Source organism: Podarcis gaigeae (genome assembly GCF_964106915.1).
Source record: "Podarcis gaigeae genome assembly, chromosome: 1".
NCBI lineage: Eukaryota > Metazoa > Chordata > Lepidosauria > Squamata > Lacertidae > Podarcis > Podarcis gaigeae.
Genome location: NC_139678.1, coordinates 50,727,180 through 50,746,329, shown reverse-complemented (window position 1 = coordinate 50,746,329; position 19,150 = coordinate 50,727,180). Strand labels below are relative to the sequence as shown.

The window sequence follows — 19,150 nt, the reverse complement described above, 5'->3', positions numbered from 1 at the left end:
GGAAAGCCAGAGGAAAAAAACCCCAAAACAAATGAGTATCCAGGATAAGTCCCATGACTGTTTATTCCATGCTTGTTCCATGCTTTCCCAAGTACATTGATTGGCAGAGTCAATAATGCAACTGCAGAGGTGATTCAAATTGTGTTTCTTTCTGGAAACAGGTGAAAATACTTGTAGCTATCTGGCATCACATATGCAACCTGATTAATCTCAGCTACATTCCACATGAGCAGCTCTTCCATGCTGTGGGGTAAATACTGCTGCTCATATCACACACACACACACACACACACACACACACACACACAAATCAGGGACAACTGGAGATTTAAACAAGAGGCAAGATCTATAGGAAACAAATATATATACAGCTGCAATTCTGCCTCCTTGTGAACTGAACATTTAGCCTCTACTGAAGCAGGCTTCAGGGTTTCAGAATAAAGGCAAACCTAGAGCGAACTGGATACCATACAGACCTAAGGTCACAAGGCAGATTCCTGGGATTGCCATATGAAGATGCAATCTTCATTCTGGGTGAAGCTAAGAAATGCCACTGCTGTGCCTGTCTGAAGAGCTGAGGTGGTGAATGGGCTTCAAGGTAGAAGATAATGGATTCTTAATGCAAAAGCTTCCACTTAAGACCCATCATGTGCAGACTGTGGACTTGTTTCACTCATCCAAATAAGTCGTTCCCTTCTAATGTGCATGCGTACAGAAACACTAGGCAAAGGAAACAAGAAGCCCATATCCTGCAGTTTTGGTGTTTGTTTTAGGAAAGACGCCAATACTGTTAAGATAATTGGCTGAGCAGTAAGTGACTGCACAAACAGGCATGCTAACGAAACAAATAGGATTAGCAAGTGGATTCTGTTCAAACTCATGCTGTTTTTTAAATCAAGACCGGCACAACAGGCATAGGTGACCACTGACATTTTACTGCCTTAATAGCAGCATACTGTATCTTCTCCTAACAGCCAGCTACTGCTTGGATCAAATTTACCAAACAAGGCTTAAGAATAGAAATTTTAGCCGTGTCAAAACAACATTTTTGTGAGAATCCCTTGCCAAGGCAGTAAGGATGCCCTACATTCAAGCAAAGCGTGAGAGAGAGAGAGAGAGAGAGAGAGAGAGAGAGAGAGAGAGAGATTTAGGAGAACAGTTCAAAACCATTCACAGAACAATAGCAGCAGTAGCAACAAATGGAATGGTTGTAGGGCGTTTCTGGAAGTATACTAAAAAATGTGCCTTCATGATCAGAAATCCAATCTATAAACCAAAAAGATATGCATCCATTTATTCATTTACCCAGTAAATTTACCCACTAACTAGAGACTGTGCACTGGCATCTAAGGGGCAAAAGGTGTTCTACAGTGGGTGAGCAGGGCCCAGGAAACATAGTAAAGAGGTGAGACTTATAATGATGAGGCAGGTATGACCTCTTGTCTGCTAGAAATGCTATCCACACGTTTGATATATATATTTTAATTTAAAAAACCCTCCCATATGACTTTAACCTTTTCTCAGCAGCCATGAGGTCTAAAAACTTGCTGGACTCGAATGCTAAACTTCCTGATTTTATGTTCAATGCCATATTTAACATTTATTAAACTGACCCTCTAGAGTTTGCTTTGCATTGCTACAGTCTCCAGAAGCCCAAACAGTTGACACTGAAGGCGCATCTTTTTTAATAAAAAAAACCCATTCACCTCCAAGAATCCTCTGAGATATGCTATATTATGAATGGGAGATGTCTCCTCTGGAACATAGTAATAATTGGTAGTAGGGACCACGACTATACACAGTGGAAGTGAATCCCCCCTATACACACACACTTTATGAAGATACTGGACTTCCAGCAACAACTTTTTCTGCTTCTTCTTGCTGTTTGAAGAGTGTCTGTTAATTCCTAATTGCAATCATTTCCAGTCCCCATGCACAGTGATGAAGTGGCAGAATTCAACTTCAAGTAGCTTCTACTCTAGTCAATTTCACTCTGAAGAATTAATATTTTCTTCAACAGCAAGGAACTGCTGAAAGGAGACACAACTGTGTATCTCTCTCTCTCTCTCTCTCTCTCTCTCTCTCTCTCACACACACACACACACACACACACACAAACAAACACACACTTATATCCCACTCTTCCTCCCAAAGTTGTCCAGGTAGTCATCTTTAAAGAACTAGTGTAAATGCACACATTCTTGTTTTCAATAGACTTAAGGGAACTATTTCAAAACTACTCCTGCATTGTATGCAAGACTCACTCTAAGGGCACTATCCAGTAAGTGCCTGCAATTTTCACACCACAATGAAAACGTCTACAGCACTAGAGCTGGTCATGCTGCTCGAATCTAATCCCAGCTTCTCCTCAAAACCTGCTTAAAAAGATAGGCAATATGTATCGTATTTTTTGCTCTATAAGACTCACTTTTTCCCTCCTAAAAAGTAAGGGGAAATGTGTGTGCGTCTTATGGAGCGGATGCAGGCTACGAAGCTATCCCAGAAGCCAGAACAGCAAGAGGGATTGCTGCTTTCACTGCGCAGCGATCCCTCTTGCTGTTCTGGCTTCTGAGATTCAGAATATTTTTTTTCTTGTTTTCCTTCTCCACAAACTAGGTGCGTCTGTTGGTGGTCTGGTGTGTCTTATAGAGCGAAAAATATGGTATTTATTTCTCACGTTTTTCAGATGCTCAAGGTAACTCACAAACATGTTTTTAAATGATGCCATGAAAAGTTTGATACTGATAGGCACTGAATTGACCCAACAGAATAAAATGTGAAAAATAAGCAAGTCCTTTTACTGCAGCCAGTTGAATTGGTGATGCAAGCCTTAAGCTTGCCCAGGGGGAGTGTGTGTGTCTATATGTAAATAAAAAAATAAATGGCCTCATTCCGGGCTAGAAAAAGAGTGTTGCAATATTTGACTGTAAACTCCACAGTCCAAGTTTATTGCATAGATGTTCTACAAAGCATGGAGCTTGTTAGTTTACTGGAGAGATTAAAAATCAGAATCTACAAACTGAACAAACCATTTAAACAATGCTGATAGCCTAGAACTTCAACCACTTAAGATGATAACAATGCTACCACTGCTTACATTGTTTTGATCCCTTGGAATAGCTTAAGCTATTTAGGTCCTGCCAGAGCAGAGAGCTACTTAAAATCTTTAAGCTACTTGAACTGCTCTAAAGCTTTACAGCATATTTTAAATTGTGTTATGCTCTTAAGAGCATCTTAAACTTCAATGTACTCTTTAAGGCTAGGTAGTGTTGAGCCAATTTTAAGTTCCAAGAATGATCAACCCAACCTTAACACTTAAGGCTAACAACTTCAAAACCTTTTTTCTTAAAAACAAACAAACAAAAAACTAGCTCAAAATAGAAGAAAATTATTTGCACAAAGCAAAGTCAATAACATTACAAACTGTAAGAGTAACCCTATACCTCAAGAGAATAATGCACACAGCTTACAGCTCCCAAGTTATTACCATGATTATATACAAGTAGTAGCAAGATCTTTGAAGCAAGGTGTAATTTGAACCTTAGATGTATTCACACACACATATACACATTCTCTATAACAGAAAGAGATAGTATAGGAAAAATCCCTCCCTTGTGCATCATCCCAATTGGTAACTAAGATTTGAGTCATGTCACCAGTCACATTACGTTCATTTCCAGTTAGGGGGCTGTTTCTCTTGCCATTCTGTCTCCTACTCAATTGAGCAATTGGAGAAACTGCCTTGTCCCTTATTCCTCTTCACCACTCAGCCATGTTGTAGAACTAGTTCTCCTCCCATTATCTGGCTATTCCAGTTGTGTTACCCCAACTTCTAAAATTACATTACAGATCAGCATATGCTGTCTTCCAATTGCACCTCCAAATTCAGGGATGACATTTTTTGGGATGACATGGCAAAAAGTAACAGACATTAAAACTATGGAAAAGTAGGGCTATTTACGCTTTCCTCGTTATTTTTATTTAGTGTTCTTATTTGTCTTTATAGAGAAACATGCAGAACCTAACTCTTTACATTAAAATTTCCCTCAAAAGCTGCAAGCTTGGGTCAGAGAGAAATGGAGAACCCACCAAATATACTGATTGGTTAATAGCATCATAAACTATGAGTTATAGCTATTGCATAAGCCACTCACATATGGCTTAGAGTGCATTTGAGTCCTATTTCCACAGTGGTGATGGCAGACAAGAGTTTACTTTTCTGCCACCATTTTGTCTGCACAGTGCCTTCCAGAGGAGCTACTCCAAAAGGCAAAAGACCTGTTACAATCTGACCCTTGGAGGGAAATAGTAACGTCCTAAGCTGCTTGTTGTAACCAATATGCAAAGCTCCTTGTGGATAAAGCAATTTCATTCGCTCAGACAGACTCCACATTAATTAGTGAATTGCTTTTGGGTGTTCAAACTGTCTCCGACTGACATGTTCATATGGATTTATTTTGGTAACCTTTTGCAGCCTGAGAGATAAAAGTGACCACTTGCATACTTGATCCTTGCTCATTCTGGCACATTCGACTGGCTGAGGTTGGGAGCAGGGGGGACTCTGAATGACCGAGGTTCTTAATGCTCCATTGAAAAAGGGGTCTATTCATGTGGCGCAGAAAGCAAAGGCTGATCCAACTACTTATCAGTCGCAAATATGTCATTTTGAGAAGAGATATTCAAGCAAGATGTCATTTTCTTTTATATCCTCCATCTCTTGCTTCAATTTCATTGTTTATTTTTGTATATTCACTTTCTTGGTCTTCTGGCCCTCTGTTAGCCTTTACATCTTATTTCTAATTCTGTTTTCAAATGTTTGTGCCTTTTTGCTTACTATTCCTTATTTAAAGCATACATTACCACCTGATATTTGGTGAATTGAATCTTTTCCCTCACCTGTTTACTAATGTATGACTAAGATGCTATTGTATTAACTTTGGCATTTTCTTTCCAGTCTATTTTGCTTCTGCCAAGGGCCTAGTTGCATAGGTTATATCCTCTAATGCAGGGTTGGATAAGTGGCAACCCTCCAGGTAATTGTTGGGCTACAACTCCCAGCAACTGGACAACAATGGTCAGGGATGGCGGGAGTTGTAGTCCTGCAACACTCACAGGGCCAAAGGTTCCTCACCCTTGCTCTAATGTCAGCTTTTAAAAAAAGTTTTCTAGGTATTCAGTGAACATTACAACACCAACGTTCAGCTGCTCACAATTTAGAATATTCAAAATCTGAGTCATTAAAGCCCTCTCCAGGCATCCATCATGTTGTAAAGGGGGAAAGGGGGCTAGCTCTGTCCCCCTGTTGCCATGCTGTAACTCTCCTGTCCACATAGAGGCTCCCAGCTTCAGAAGTTCACCCTCCAACTTGTGGAGGGTGATGAAACAGTAATGAGGAAAGCATTAGTGCATTCATCCCTGCTACCTCCCACCTGCCACTCACATGTTTACTTTAAAAAAAATACCTAAAGAGGGTTTGAGTTTTTTAGAAATTATTGTGAATTTGCCACAAGTGAATAGGAATTACACATTTTATTACCTAAGAAAAAAGAGTTTTGAAAGCTGTTTTGTGTGACTTCATAGTATCTTGGGATAGATGCCTGTAAAAAACAGTCAATATATGCTCCAGATGTGTCCTTTGAATAAACTAACACAGTTTATCTGTACCATCAGGGGAGAAATCCTGGGAGGCTGGGATTTGGACAGCTTGAGAAACCTAGACTGCAGGAACGTGCCACTTTCTGACAGCAGTAACAAAAGAGCTACTGAGAAAAGAAAAGAAAGAACTACACAGAAGGACTTCAGCTTGCCAAGGTGAAATAAGAATATTCTAAATACGTTAGGGAAAAGGTGAGTTAATAAGAACGTCCATTCATTGGTGAAGAAAAGGAAAAATGACTCAGGTGGCTTTATTTAGCAAAAACAAAAAAGCTAGAGCATCCTGCACAATAAAGGGAAGAATTTTAATGACAAGAGTTATCATCAAAAGGAGGTAATCAAATAAACCAAACTTGTATTTGATAGTAAGTACACAACACAAAGGGGTATTAATAAAGCTGGTAAATGAAATGCATTGGATTTACCTATTGATTCTGTCATTATATAAAACTGGAGTGATATTCAGAACCACATATGAATAATAACTCCATAAGGAAATGGTAGACAGAATTTGTCAACTGGCAGTCTCCTGGATCTTTTTAAAAAAGTAACCAAATAAGAGATAAATAGATCCATTAACATCTAAAAGGAGAATGAATAACCAGAAAGATTTATATGTTTGTTTTGTTTATTTATTTGGCTATATGGATATGAAAGTAAAAAAAGGTAAAGGGACCCCTGACCATTAGGTCCAGTCGTGGCCGAGTCTGGGGTTACGGCGCTCATCTCGCTTTACTGGCCGATGGAGCCGGCGTACAGCTTCCGGGTCATGTGGCCAGCATGACTAAGCCGCTTCTGGCGAACCAGAGCAGCGCTAGGAAACGCCGTTTACCTTCCCGCCAGAGCGGGAATAGGTAAACGCCTATTTATCTACTTGCACTTTGACGTGCTTTCGAACTGCTAGGTTGGCAGGAGCAGGGACCAAGCAACGGGAGCTCACCCTGTCACGGGGATTCGAACAGCCGACCTTCTGATCAGCAAGTCCTAGGCTCTGTGGTTTAACCCACAGCGCCACCCACGTCCATTAGATATGAAAGTAGTGATATGTTAATATTATTACTATAAACTACCAAGTGCCAAATATACTCAGAAAAGTCCTTGGCATACTCAGAGAAAGCTGCTCAATATGTAACTATTGTATGTGAATGCTCTTCAGCACACTGAAATGATTTAAGATCCACAAAGACTCCAGGGTTTTATATTCAACATGACAAGCAGACTGGACTGCTAAGTTGCCCATTTACTTCTACATTGAAAATATCTGAGCTGTCTAGCTACAAGCAAGGAGCATCACATTAGTCAATGCTTTAACATATCCCAGGGGTACAGAAAGCAGCAAGCAAAATAATTCACATACACACTGTACAAGAAGCTTGAGGCTATTAAATAAGCTGATCCTAAATCCATAAACATGTAGGAAAGGTACCACAGGAATGCAAAGACAAAATTTCCTTCTGTTAAATGCCTGTGTCCACTTTAATAAAAGTAAGTATGCCACAAAATTCTCCCATTTTGTGTTCTGTCAGCAAAGACAAACATACTAATGCTTGGTCCAACCTTTTATTGCCATGGTAACTTTGAAAATAAGGATTCAATCTATGGGATCTCTAAGCAATTTGTTGGGTCGGATGGCTAACCTATGTCAGCTAATAATGAGACAATAATAATAATAATAATAATAATAATAATAATAATAATAATTTTTATTTATAGCCAGCCCTCCCCAGCCAAGGCCAGGCTCAGGGCGGCTAACAAGCAATTATAAAAACAAGTTGAATGAATACAATTTAAAAACAAAATTAAAATACAACATTAAAATATTGAAACATTATAAATTAAAATGTAGCCTCATCGCAGGAGGAGAAAGGAAAAGGAAAAAGAAAGAGGGGGAGGGAATCAAATTGGCTCCAAGCCAAAGGCCAGGTGGAACAACTTCGTCTTACAGGCCCTGCGGAAAGAAAGCAGATCCTGCAGGGCCCCGGTCTCATGAGGCAGAGCATTCCACCAGGCCGGAGCCAAAGTTGAAAAGGCCATGGCTCTGGTTGAAGCTAATCTAACTTCCTTAGGGCCCGGGACTACTAGGGTGTTGCTATTTATGGACCTTGAGGCTCTCCGTGGGGCATATCGGAAGAGGCGGTCCCGTAGGTACGAGGGTCCTAGGCCGTGAAGCGCTTTAAAGGTCAAAACCAGCACCTTAAATCTGACCCTGTACTCCACTGGCAGCCAGTGCAGCTGGAAAAGCACTGGGTGAATATGCTCCCATGGCAGAGACCCCGTGAGGAGCCTTGCTGCAGCATTCTGCACCCGCTGGAGTTTCTGGGTCAGCTTCAAGGGCAGCCCCGCGTAGATCAAATTACAGTAGTCAAGCCTGGAGGTGACCGTTGCATGAATCACTGTGGCCAGGTCAGGGCAGGAAAGGTAAGGACCAACTGCTTGATGTAGCGAAGGTGGTTACATAACCTCCATCTAGCCTTCAACAGTCACCTTGGCCAAGAATGATTACACTTAAAATGTAAACAATGCATCAGGGTCTCTAATGACTGAAAAGGCTGGCAGGTATATGGTGTTAGTCACCAGACACACATGACAGGTAAATACATTGGGGCTATATACCAAAAACTAGGTGAAAAATAAGCTGCCCTTACACAATGATGTGTAGTTATGAAGAAATGAAGTGGCACAGAAAAGCAATCTCAGGATCATAGTATAATTGTATTTTAAATTACATTTTTTAAATTTGTGCTTATGATAATTCTGTATTCTATATCATGCATATTAATATCATGTTTAGAGCACTGACACCAGCCCATAAGCTAGGATTATTCTTTTCAGCTTAGTCAACAATACATGGGGGAAATCCAAACTTTGGCTGAAAACTTTACAAACTTGAAATAAATGATGGTTACTTTTCTCTTTGGAGTCACTTCATGATAATTGGATATATTTCCTTACTGCCCTTCGGGGAACATATGTGCACATCTAAGTACAATTAGAGAACCATTTTTACTTAGTCTCCTGTTCACAAAACATCTTACAGATAAAAATGAAAGAGGGACCTGGTGCACAGGACAGGCAAGGGTTTGGGTTCATGAAAAGGATGAGAGCCTTGGGCTTTAATTTGGGGTACACCAACCCTTGTTATTAGCTTTATATTAGCTACTTCCACAAACGAGAGGGCATTTTCTGTGGTAGCAGCCCAACTTTGGAATGAACTAAGGAGGCACCCTGCCACCAACATTACAAATTTTTCGCTGCTATTTGCCCATGCATTTTAGATTATTGATGGTTCTGAGGAACTGCATCCTTTTATTCCATTTTTAAGCTTTTGGGGTTTTTATCTTGTATTTTGTTGCCAGTTTTAAATTGTATCTTTATGTTGTGTGAATATTATTCATACTTCTGTATGCTAACCTGGAGTCCCTGGCTAAAAAATAATGTAATTCTAAATCAATATAACCACCAAGTAGCCCACACAGCAATAAACAAACAACTTTGACGCCACAATGTACCCTGGCCAAGATACAAATGGATTAATGAAGTTCTTTTAATCACACTCGATTCCTTTCTTTTCTCCCTCCCCCTCTCTCCCCCATGGTACTTCTTTTGTGTATTTAGGCTATTGGAAGAAATCAACTTCCTGTGCAATCTCATACTTTCTTCTATTAGACATTATGACAGGGGAAGCTAGATGTACAGCAGACATGCATCTGGCTTTGTTACATCGAACCATATTTATCTATTATCTGACACCATAATATTCCACACTCCCCTTGCTAGCCAGTGATGAGAATGGATGGTGAGGAAATAAGGATTGTTGATAACAGGACACAGGGGGTAATTAAACACGTGACTGTTTCCTACAGCAGCTGCATGTTTAGCATGAAGTTTGGTTTGGGTCATAGAAAACAGACATCCACACATGAGCAACATTTGTAATTCCACATAAATCATAGAATCATAGAGTTGGAAGAGACCACAAGGGCCATCGAGTCCAACCCCCTGCCAAGCAGGAAACACCATCAGAGCACTCCTGACATATGGTTGTCAAGCCTCTGCTTAAAGACCTCCAAAGAAGGAGACTCCAGCACACTCCTTGGCAGCAAATTCCACTGTCAAACAGCTCTTACTGTCAGGAAGTTCTTCCTAATGTTTAGATGGAATCTTCTTTCTTGTAGTTTGGATCCATTGCTCCGTGTCCGCTTCTCTGGAGCAGCAGAAAACAACCTTTCTCCCTCCTCTATGTGACATCCTTTTATATATTTGAACATGGCTATCATATCACCCCTTAACCTCCTCTTCTCCAGGCTAAACATGCCCAGCTCCCTTAGCCGTTCCTCATAAGGCATCGTTTCCAGGCCTTTGACCATTTTGGTTGCCCTCCTCTGGACACATTCCAGTTTGTCAGTGTCCTTCTTGAACTGTGGTGCCCAGAACTGGACACAGTACTCCAGGTAAGGTCTAACCAGAGCAGAATACAGTGGCACTATTACTTCCCTTGATCTAGATGCTATACTCCTATTGATGCAGCCCAGAATTGCATTGGCTTTTTTAGCTGCCGCATCACGAATGTCAACTTTTCAAAGGCGCCATAAAAAAGTGTGTTCAGTTAAGACAGGCCAAACCAAATAACGACTAACAAGGTGACCCAAAATTTAGGGAACTTCGGATGTGTGATTTGCATTGTACTGAATACTACATACATATTGGGGCTTCTTTCCATTTAGAAGTAATATTTAAGCCCAGGGACAAAGATGTGAGAAAATATAGAAGCCTAAATGAACATTCCTCCAGTTAACTTACTCATTTACCATTTCTAAGCTGCTGCCTCTTAACAAACAAACAAGAAAAGTTAACTTCATAGCTATATTATGAGTCACCTGGGTAAGAGAAGGGTACAGTATTATCAAATGCAAAAGGAAGAAAAAACAGGGAGGCTGACACATGAGTTTTTGGAAAGCTATATTATACCTGATAGGTATATTATATTTGCTCAATGGTTCCTGCTTTTCATAAACTTCAAAGATTAAAGATGAAATATGAAGTTATAGTAATTTTAAAGGAGGAAACAAACACCACAATAGTTATCAGGGGGGAAATTAATCTCTGAAAGTTTCGTTATAATTGAGGATGAACTGCTGATAGAAAATTCCTATGAACTAAGGGAAGAAGGCCCTCAGGCTCTAAACCAAGCACTTACTCCGGTCGGCAAATCACCAGGTCCCCCTTATTAGTGCCATATGCCAATCCCAAGCCTGGTTCAGGCAGCCAGCGAGCAGAATTTATGCTGACGTGTCTCCTTTGGTCAGCAGGCATTGGGTACAAGACGTTGAATACTCTCTGAAAGGGGAAAAAAACCACATACATTAATGCTTCAAACAGGTAACAGCAAGTAGCCAAAAGACCAAAATTATCTCAGCCATTCAGGAACAAGGACAATAAACATTAAACAACCTGAATAAAAAATTAGCCACACAGCAGTCTTTCTGAAATGGGGAAAGGGACTGCAAGAAGATGGAAAGAGCTGGATCAGGTTAATGGTCAAGCATCCTCTTTCTCACAGGGGCCAACCATAAGTTAACCATGTGACGTACTACTTGCATCGGGAAGTTTTTAATGTTTGATGCTTTATTATGTTTTATATACCGTGGTACCTTGGGTTAAGTACTTAATTCATTCCGGAGGTCCATACTTAACCTGAAACTGTTCTTAACCTGAAGCACCACTTCAGCTAATGGGGCCTCCTGCTGCTGCCGCACTGCCGGAGCACGATTTCTGTTCTCATCCTGAAGCAGTTCTTAACCTGAAGCACTATTTCCGGGTTAGCAGAGACTGCAACCTGAAGCATATGTAACCTGAAGCATATGTAACCCGAGGTACCACTGTATTCTGTAAGCCGTCCAGAGTGGCTGGAGAAACCCAGCCAGATGGGTGGGTATTATTATTATTATTATTAATAATAATAATAATAATACATGTAGGATGCAGAACTTTAGTGATGTATGCAGTTCACTTCTGCACAACAATGCAGAAGTTGGAATGCACCAGCAGAATGAGGCAGCAGAGAATACAATACTGTTGGCCAGAAATAAGGAGAGGTGTTCAAGGCAATAGCATATTGCAGTATAAGTATTGTGACAGCTGATATCCAGCAGTGCATATATCCCACTGTATCTTGATGAACACCCTTACCACTGCTTTCCATCCACCCTCTGATCCTCTAGGAATCTCTTTTGCAATATATCTTCTACTATACCTACCATAGTGAGCTTGTAGGTCAACATTTATTGTCTATAGAATTATAGCAACAACAATGGCACATCAATAATGTTGCACACCAACAAAAGGCAACCCTACTAGAATATCAAGTGACTCTTCTCAAATGTTTCTGCCAAAAGATATTCATCAGTGCTCTTTGGCCTTTTATTTTGCTCAGCAGAGTAAGAGACATTCAGTGTCAACTGAGCTGCTGTCTAGTCCCTGGTGTTCTCTACAATACTTACACAATCTCAGCATATTTGCCCTATTCTTTTCTTCTTTTGACTAGGTAGTGAAGAATCCTATGTATACTGATAGTATCAGTTGCCATGGAGATTATGTTATGCACTCCAATTTTAATGGGGTTATGATAGCAGAAAGGCATTTATAAGAGCAAAGCAGCACTTATTCAGAAAACAAGCATTGTTTGAAGTGTGACAGAATGAAAAGAACACACCCCATGATTATACTGCTATTTCATAAACAAACAGTTTCTCTTGGGCAATTGCCTCCTGTTAAGGAACAGCAGCTAGCAGATCTGGTTTCCAAGGCTTGCCTCCATGTCTTGCATTTGCTATACTACACACTCACTGGCCTTGTTCACATGTCATCTAAACCATACTGAATGGATTTATTGTGATCATGCCTGTATGATCTGTGTTTATCCTCCTTGCTAGCATGAGGAAGAAGCAAATCATAATTTTCAGTTTAGTGTTAACCCTCAACCAGAGATCATGCTTTCTCAAGTTCCCAAAGCATGATCTGTAGCTAAGGCTGGGTCTCGTCTTACTGAATTAAGTTTTTGGGAGCAAAAGAATACATGATCCCTAATTGACTGTAACGCCAAGTCAGGGATCATGGCTTATTTCCTCTGCAGGCTAGTGGGAAACAGACATACAGACCAGAAGAACATTATCACAGTACATCAATAACTGTAGTTTACTCAGATATGCAAACTGAGTGTTTGCTGCACTGTTAATTGCTGTACATCTTCCTCCAATTGAAGACCTCAGGTTTCTCAAGAACATTTATCTGGGTTCATGCTTTAGGTTAGTGGCCAACTAACATATATAAACACCTACTCACAGGCTGGCATACTTAAATTTAACAACTGTGTTCCCTAACAGTTTGCACATGATTTTAAAAAAACACCAAACTGAATGAATTTCACTTGCATGCACATAAAAGTTACCAACAACTTCTTATTTGCAGAGATAACTTTCCTACTTTTCCCACATTACCAGCAGCATGATAGCAGCACAAACCCCACACCCCTACCCCCTTCTACCCTTTCCCCATTGTGGCTTAATACATTCTACATCAGGCTTCCTCAACCGTGGCCCTCCAGAGGTTTTTGGCCTGCACTCCTATGATCCCTAGCTAGCAGGACCAGTGGTCAGGGATGATAGGAATTGTAGTCTCAAAACATCTGGAGGGATGAGGTTGAGGAAGCCTGTTCTACATGTACAACACTCACTTTACTAATACAGGGACCGATAACTGCAATACTTCATAAGACTATATAGTACACTCTTGCTACACTCCTGGTCACAAAACTATACGAAGTTTGTAAGGCACTTCCGAACTCTCAACCAGATTGATTTCATAGTAAAACAGCACTGTATGGCATAATAAGCTCTTAGTGTTGATGCTATAATGTGAAATATATGACTGAGAAGAATTATGTTCAAGTAAGGAAATTTACCTGGTGAGGGTTCATTTAGTCACACAGCAGTGCTCACCAATCTGTAGCGAATCTGTAGTGCCTGCTTTGTCATCATCTTAAAATCCATATAACTTTGGGTCAAGGTCTTGAGTATGACTTAACTGAGTGTATGAGAGTTAAGCAGTCACTGTTCACTAGTGTACGGATAGTGAAACTGTGGCCCTCCTGATGTTGGTCTACTATGCTGATCGGCCCCAGCCAGCATGGCCAACAACCAGGGATGATGCAAGTTGTCGTCCAACAACATCACCCTAAGAACCACAGATTCCCTACCCCTGCACTGGTGAGGGAGAAGCCCTCCCATTTCTTCCTGTCCATCTAGGTTTGACTAGCAGTCATATTCCATGATGGCAGCTGAACTAGCAGTCCTGCTGGCACTAAATGCAGGCATAATGAATGCTTTCCATCTAGTAGCAGAAGCGCCTAAGATTTCAGTATCAGACCCCGTGGAGCTATAAGGGAGTTGATGGATAGAATAGCTGACGGCAAAGGCAGAAAGAAGAGAACAGTGATAGATGGCAGAGGACAGTGTGACATGGTCAGTGAAAGAGAAAATGAAAGGGCAAGTAAGTTGGAAATGGAACAGCAATTCTCCATGTGCGCTTTATGTGATAAGCTGGTTAAATTATTTCACTGATGAGTTTGAAGCTTGGAGGCCATGGACAGTTTTTTCTCTCTTGTCCACTGTGCCTCCATGCACTAGTGCTTTTTGACACAGCAGTCATGGTGTCACTAGAAATGTATGTCTCAGATTATTCCTAATAATCATTGTTATCGCTTGCCACTTAAAGCAACATTTGAAGGCAGGCACTGAAGTCTGTGAAGAGAAAGATATAGACTCGAAAAACAAAGTGATGTTTGCAATAGAATAAGCATTGGTCATTTCTCCCTAGCTAGGGAGAAATTTAAAATCCACTGTGCACTTCAGGATAGCTAAAAGTGGAGTAATAGTTCCTTGGCTTTCCCTGAAGCTATGAAGCCAAGTATAGATAATGGTGACCTCAAGATATTTAAGAACAAGACACCATGACTCAGCTTTTTCAAAAATAGTACTTTCTGTTTTACAAAGGCTATAAATTTTCAGTTCTTTTCTTCATTTACTTATTCTGCTACGCACTTCTGCCCAGATGAATACATATCACTACGTCATCAATATATGGTTGATGTATAGTCTTGCATATTGTTCTACTGAGGCCCAGCTGGCTGAGAGGGGAGGATGAACTGACAGCTGTAAGTACATCCTCTGCTTTTGCCATTGTAACTTTGGCCATATCTTCACCAAACTGGATTTTTGCTGTATTTTGTATTTTGACAGTTAAGCAAATTGCTGAAAGGTGTAGTTCATAAGTTGTTGTACATACAAGGCTAAGAAAAAGGACTGTCAATATTTTTCCCCCGTAAAATGACAGTTTTTGCTAGCCTATTATAAGATTAGTGGCTGTTAGAACAATTTGCTAGGGATCAGCAGTAGCTTGGAGCAGAATCCTGTTTGGCTCAGTTCCTATTTCTATCTGAACTAGCTGCCAAACACTCATCCATCTCCTGTCATTCAATGGCAGGATCTTCAAGATTTCTGCTGCGTTTCCTCTTTGATCTGCCCTCCACCCCCGCAATGAACACAGCCTATTGTCTAGGTTAGGTCTATTTTCTAGATTCACTTGCTTTCCGGTTTTTAGTTTCAGGAATTGCTTGTGCAATTGGGCTACTGGGAGAAACAGGCAAGAAAGTGAACCAATGAGACACCCAGTTAGTCACAAGCCAAGTACATTTCCCAGTGGAAGTTACATTGTGTGACTGTTCCCCTGAAAACCAGTCCTTGTCAATTTCCTTCTAACTGCTTGCTAGTCAGTTAAAAATACCTCCTTAAATGATTATTTCCCTGCTCTTAAGAGATACCATGTGGTGCCTCCTAAAGCACCCTCAGAGACAGCTTAATGAGTGACTCAACAGTTGGCAGGTCAGCAATAAACTATGATTTTTTTAAAAGCAGAATTAAAAAAACAACAACTACCAAGAGATGGCAGTGCTTTAGCTGTATTTGTTGTGCAGTATTCGTCTCATAGGCCATACACATATTAGAGAATAAATGAGCACATAGCTCTATAGCATATATTCATAAAACATTCTGAGCAACTATTAGCATTCTCGGGGCTGTACTGTTTCAGCTGTTTTGGGAAAATAATGCACCCATCCATTTTATGTTTGAAGTTGGCTTTGTCACATCTTATTGATTTTCTAAGGATTAATTTCAGACACAAATCCACTTCGTTCAAACCATGCTTCCTAAGGACAAAATGAATATACATTATATTGAAGGCTTGAATCTAGTTGTAATTTCTTATGATACCTGAGCCACTTTCTTGGGGTGCTGTAAATCCAGGACTCACTCTGGTGCTTAAGATGGTTAGCATGCCTATAAATTTAGATATAGCCTCCTAGCCAATGATTAGTGGAGTAAGGGCATCTGTTGAACAGAGCATCTGTCTGTCTGTCTGTCTGTCTGTCTGTCCTAATGCCCCAGGAAGCTGCCTACTAAATTCAGCACCTCTCTCCAAAATCTTCCAGATGGACTATGATTCAACATAAACAAGCCAACAGCCACAAATACGGATAAAGTTTCTTAACGCTACCTTTCTCAATATGAATTTAGTTTCATTTGACTGCATTTAATAAGATTGATTAGTATCTTGTAAATGAGTAGTACCTGCATTACAGCAAAAAATTCTACTAGAATTTCAAAAGGAATAAAGGCAAGAGTTCCTGTGAAGCCTCATTATCTGTCTTCTTTCCCTATTTCTTGCTTTAACTTATTCATAGATTCCGCCATCACCCCACTTCTTATAAACACAAAATAAAGGGGGGAGGATCTGTTTCACTATTCTTCCTTTGCACAAATAAATTTGCTCCTTTTAAAACTCCTTTATAACAGGGTCCTTGTTGAGATTTAGAGGCTTTCTACATTGGCATGGCACATCCCGATTTTTCGCTCTATAACACACACCAGACCATAACACGCACGTAGTTTTTAGAGGAGGAAAACAAGAAAAAAAAAATTCTAAACGAAATAGTGGATATATGATTTTTGTGGTTCATGCTGTGGCCACAGGCATGTGATCTGACAGTGAGTTTGGAGTAGCCCAATGCAAAAATCCTGAGGATCCATGTGGATCCATGCTTTGTAACCACGGAGGAGGGAAGGAAGGGGAACCATGGATCCTCTGCTCACGACTGCAGCAGATCCCCCCCCCCCCCCGCCACCCGCAGGCATTCGCTCCATAACACGCACAGACATTTCCCCTTACTTTCTAGGAGGAAAAAAAGTGAGTGTTATGGTGCAAAAAATACGGTAATTTACCCCATAGGCAGGACAGTGGTGGTAAACAATGTTCAACTGGGTTTAAAAGCAGGGAATTTATTATGCCTTTCATGGTGCCAAAAAAAAAGCACGTGAGAAACCATATATGAATGCTTTCCCCAGGTGTTCTTCCAATCTGAACAAGCTGTAAGCGACCAGGTTTGTGTACATTCAGGTTGCCTGAAAAATCTTCCCATTCTCCAGCACAGAGGTAGCTAACCTTTTTTCAACCTGTGGCTGCACTGACTGTCAGCCAGCCTTCCATGGTCACATGCCAGTGGTTGGTGCAGCAAATGTATATCCACATGCATATACTGTGCTCTCTTTCCTCTCTTTCTCAGATACACAATCATACACACATAAACATGCAGGCAGACAAAAGTGCACACATAGTGTTTCTAGCCTTCTCTATCCTAGTGCTAGGATGGTGGTGGCAGCTGGAAATGCTGGGGTTTTGTTTTTTTTTACTTTACACAGATCATTTTGTGCAAAGGGAACAGGCAACATCTCTCCCCACCCTAATTCTAGCACGGGTATACTACCTTGAGCTCCTTAGAGGAAAGGCAGGATATAAATATATTGAGAAATTATTTTTATTTTTATTTTAAGGGTGAGAAACATTCAGATTCTGAGACAATGTTATATGCAGGCTATTTCACAGGTGGCTAAGTGTTCATGGTCATTTCTCCCCGACTTTCTTCCTCCTGCTGTCTGCGGAGTTCTGATCAAATTACCTTAAGCTTGAGCATTTGTTGCAGCTTAGCTGTAGCAAATCCTCTTTTATTAATAGAAGAGAAAATTTTACATTCATTCCTGTTGGAAAATAAATAAATAAAAACAAACCAATTCTAAAAAAATAAATTACAACACTACAGGAATAATAATTATAGTAACTAACTCTTCAGCTCACTTCTGCATTTTCTCTAAGGGAGAAAACATGGGAAAAAAACCTATGAAAACATAGGTCATCCTTCCTATATCACCTTCCTATGCAAATATCCGACTCTCAATATTAAGCAAACAGGATATTGTGCAAGGTATAAAGCAGCAGCTCTCCAAAGGTCTTTTACAGACCTGCTATCTGACCTTATTTTCATTAACTGGAGATGCAGGGAAGGGGAGCTGGGATGTTCTACATGCCAAGCATATACACTCAGGTAGTCCTCCTATAAAATATACCATTGTATTCTAGAATAACCATGCTAGCTTGTTACTGCAAGACACAGAGTTATAGTATCTTACAGGATAGCATGCTTATAATTTGGACATATGAAGCTGCCTTAGGTTAGTTTATGATAAAAGTCTTTCACACCACCCAATTGATCATGGCATGCATTTCATAGGAAGGAATTTACTGAATCTCTTGATATGTATCATTCTAAAATCCAATTGCTTTCAGGGCTTGAAATGTTTTTGGGATGAATTCAACACTGCACTATGTTGATCGTTCTGCAGGGCAAGCATTTCTGGGGGTTCTCCTGCCTCCCCCCCCCCAGCCTGGACTTAAAACTTGTGCAATGGTGCTCCTTCACCCCCCACAATGTATATCAAAGTGGGTTCTGGGGAGAGTTTTAAAGAACCCACTGCCCTGGAACAGCACATTTGCCCCATTTGGCAAGCTGAAATGCTTGCTCTGAGGGAACAACTGGAAGGGCTTGTCGTTGAATTCCTCCCAAATACTTTACAAATTTCTTGCCTAGTTTTTCCTGAGCTACAATTGGGGAACACCCAACAACCACTGAGTCTTGTGATGACATTATTTCATTAAGTCAAAAGTGGGAAACAGTTGTTGGGGCAGATCCTGAGCTCTCTTTTCCTCCCTGGGCCACTTTAACTGGTGGACAGGGTTGTCCTTTTTGTCAAACGCCTGACTGTCAAGTGACTCAACTTCAAAGGAACGGATCAGCAGCACATTCCTTTGTAGCCTGGCCTGAGTTCAAGCAGTCACTTCAAAGGAAAAAACGTTCCTTTTGGTTTGATCTTAAGATGGACTTGTCTTTGGCACCAAACTTAAATAGTGCCAAATGCAACTCCTACTTGCCAGGGAACAACTGGACGTGCACATTAAGGCTCCCACACACCTGGTGTCACAGATGATATCAGGTGTGGGGCAAGTAGGCATGGTTTGGTGAAAACAAACTCACTGGCCAAATTAGTTC

General features: G+C 40.6%; 1 protein-coding gene across 3 annotated transcripts in view; it reads right to left on the bottom strand.

Moving 5' to 3' along the window:
• Positions 1–19,150, bottom strand: part of AMBRA1 (autophagy and beclin 1 regulator 1) — a 136,785-nt gene that overhangs the window by 18,049 nt on the left and 99,586 nt on the right. For all 3 annotated transcript variants that reach the window (XM_083749371.1, XM_083749373.1, XM_083749372.1), the window contains one exon: positions 10,853–10,992. In XM_083749371.1, coding sequence (XP_083605497.1) covers positions 10,853–10,992 — 140 coding nt within the window. The remainder of the gene's footprint in view (positions 1–10,852; positions 10,993–19,150) is intronic.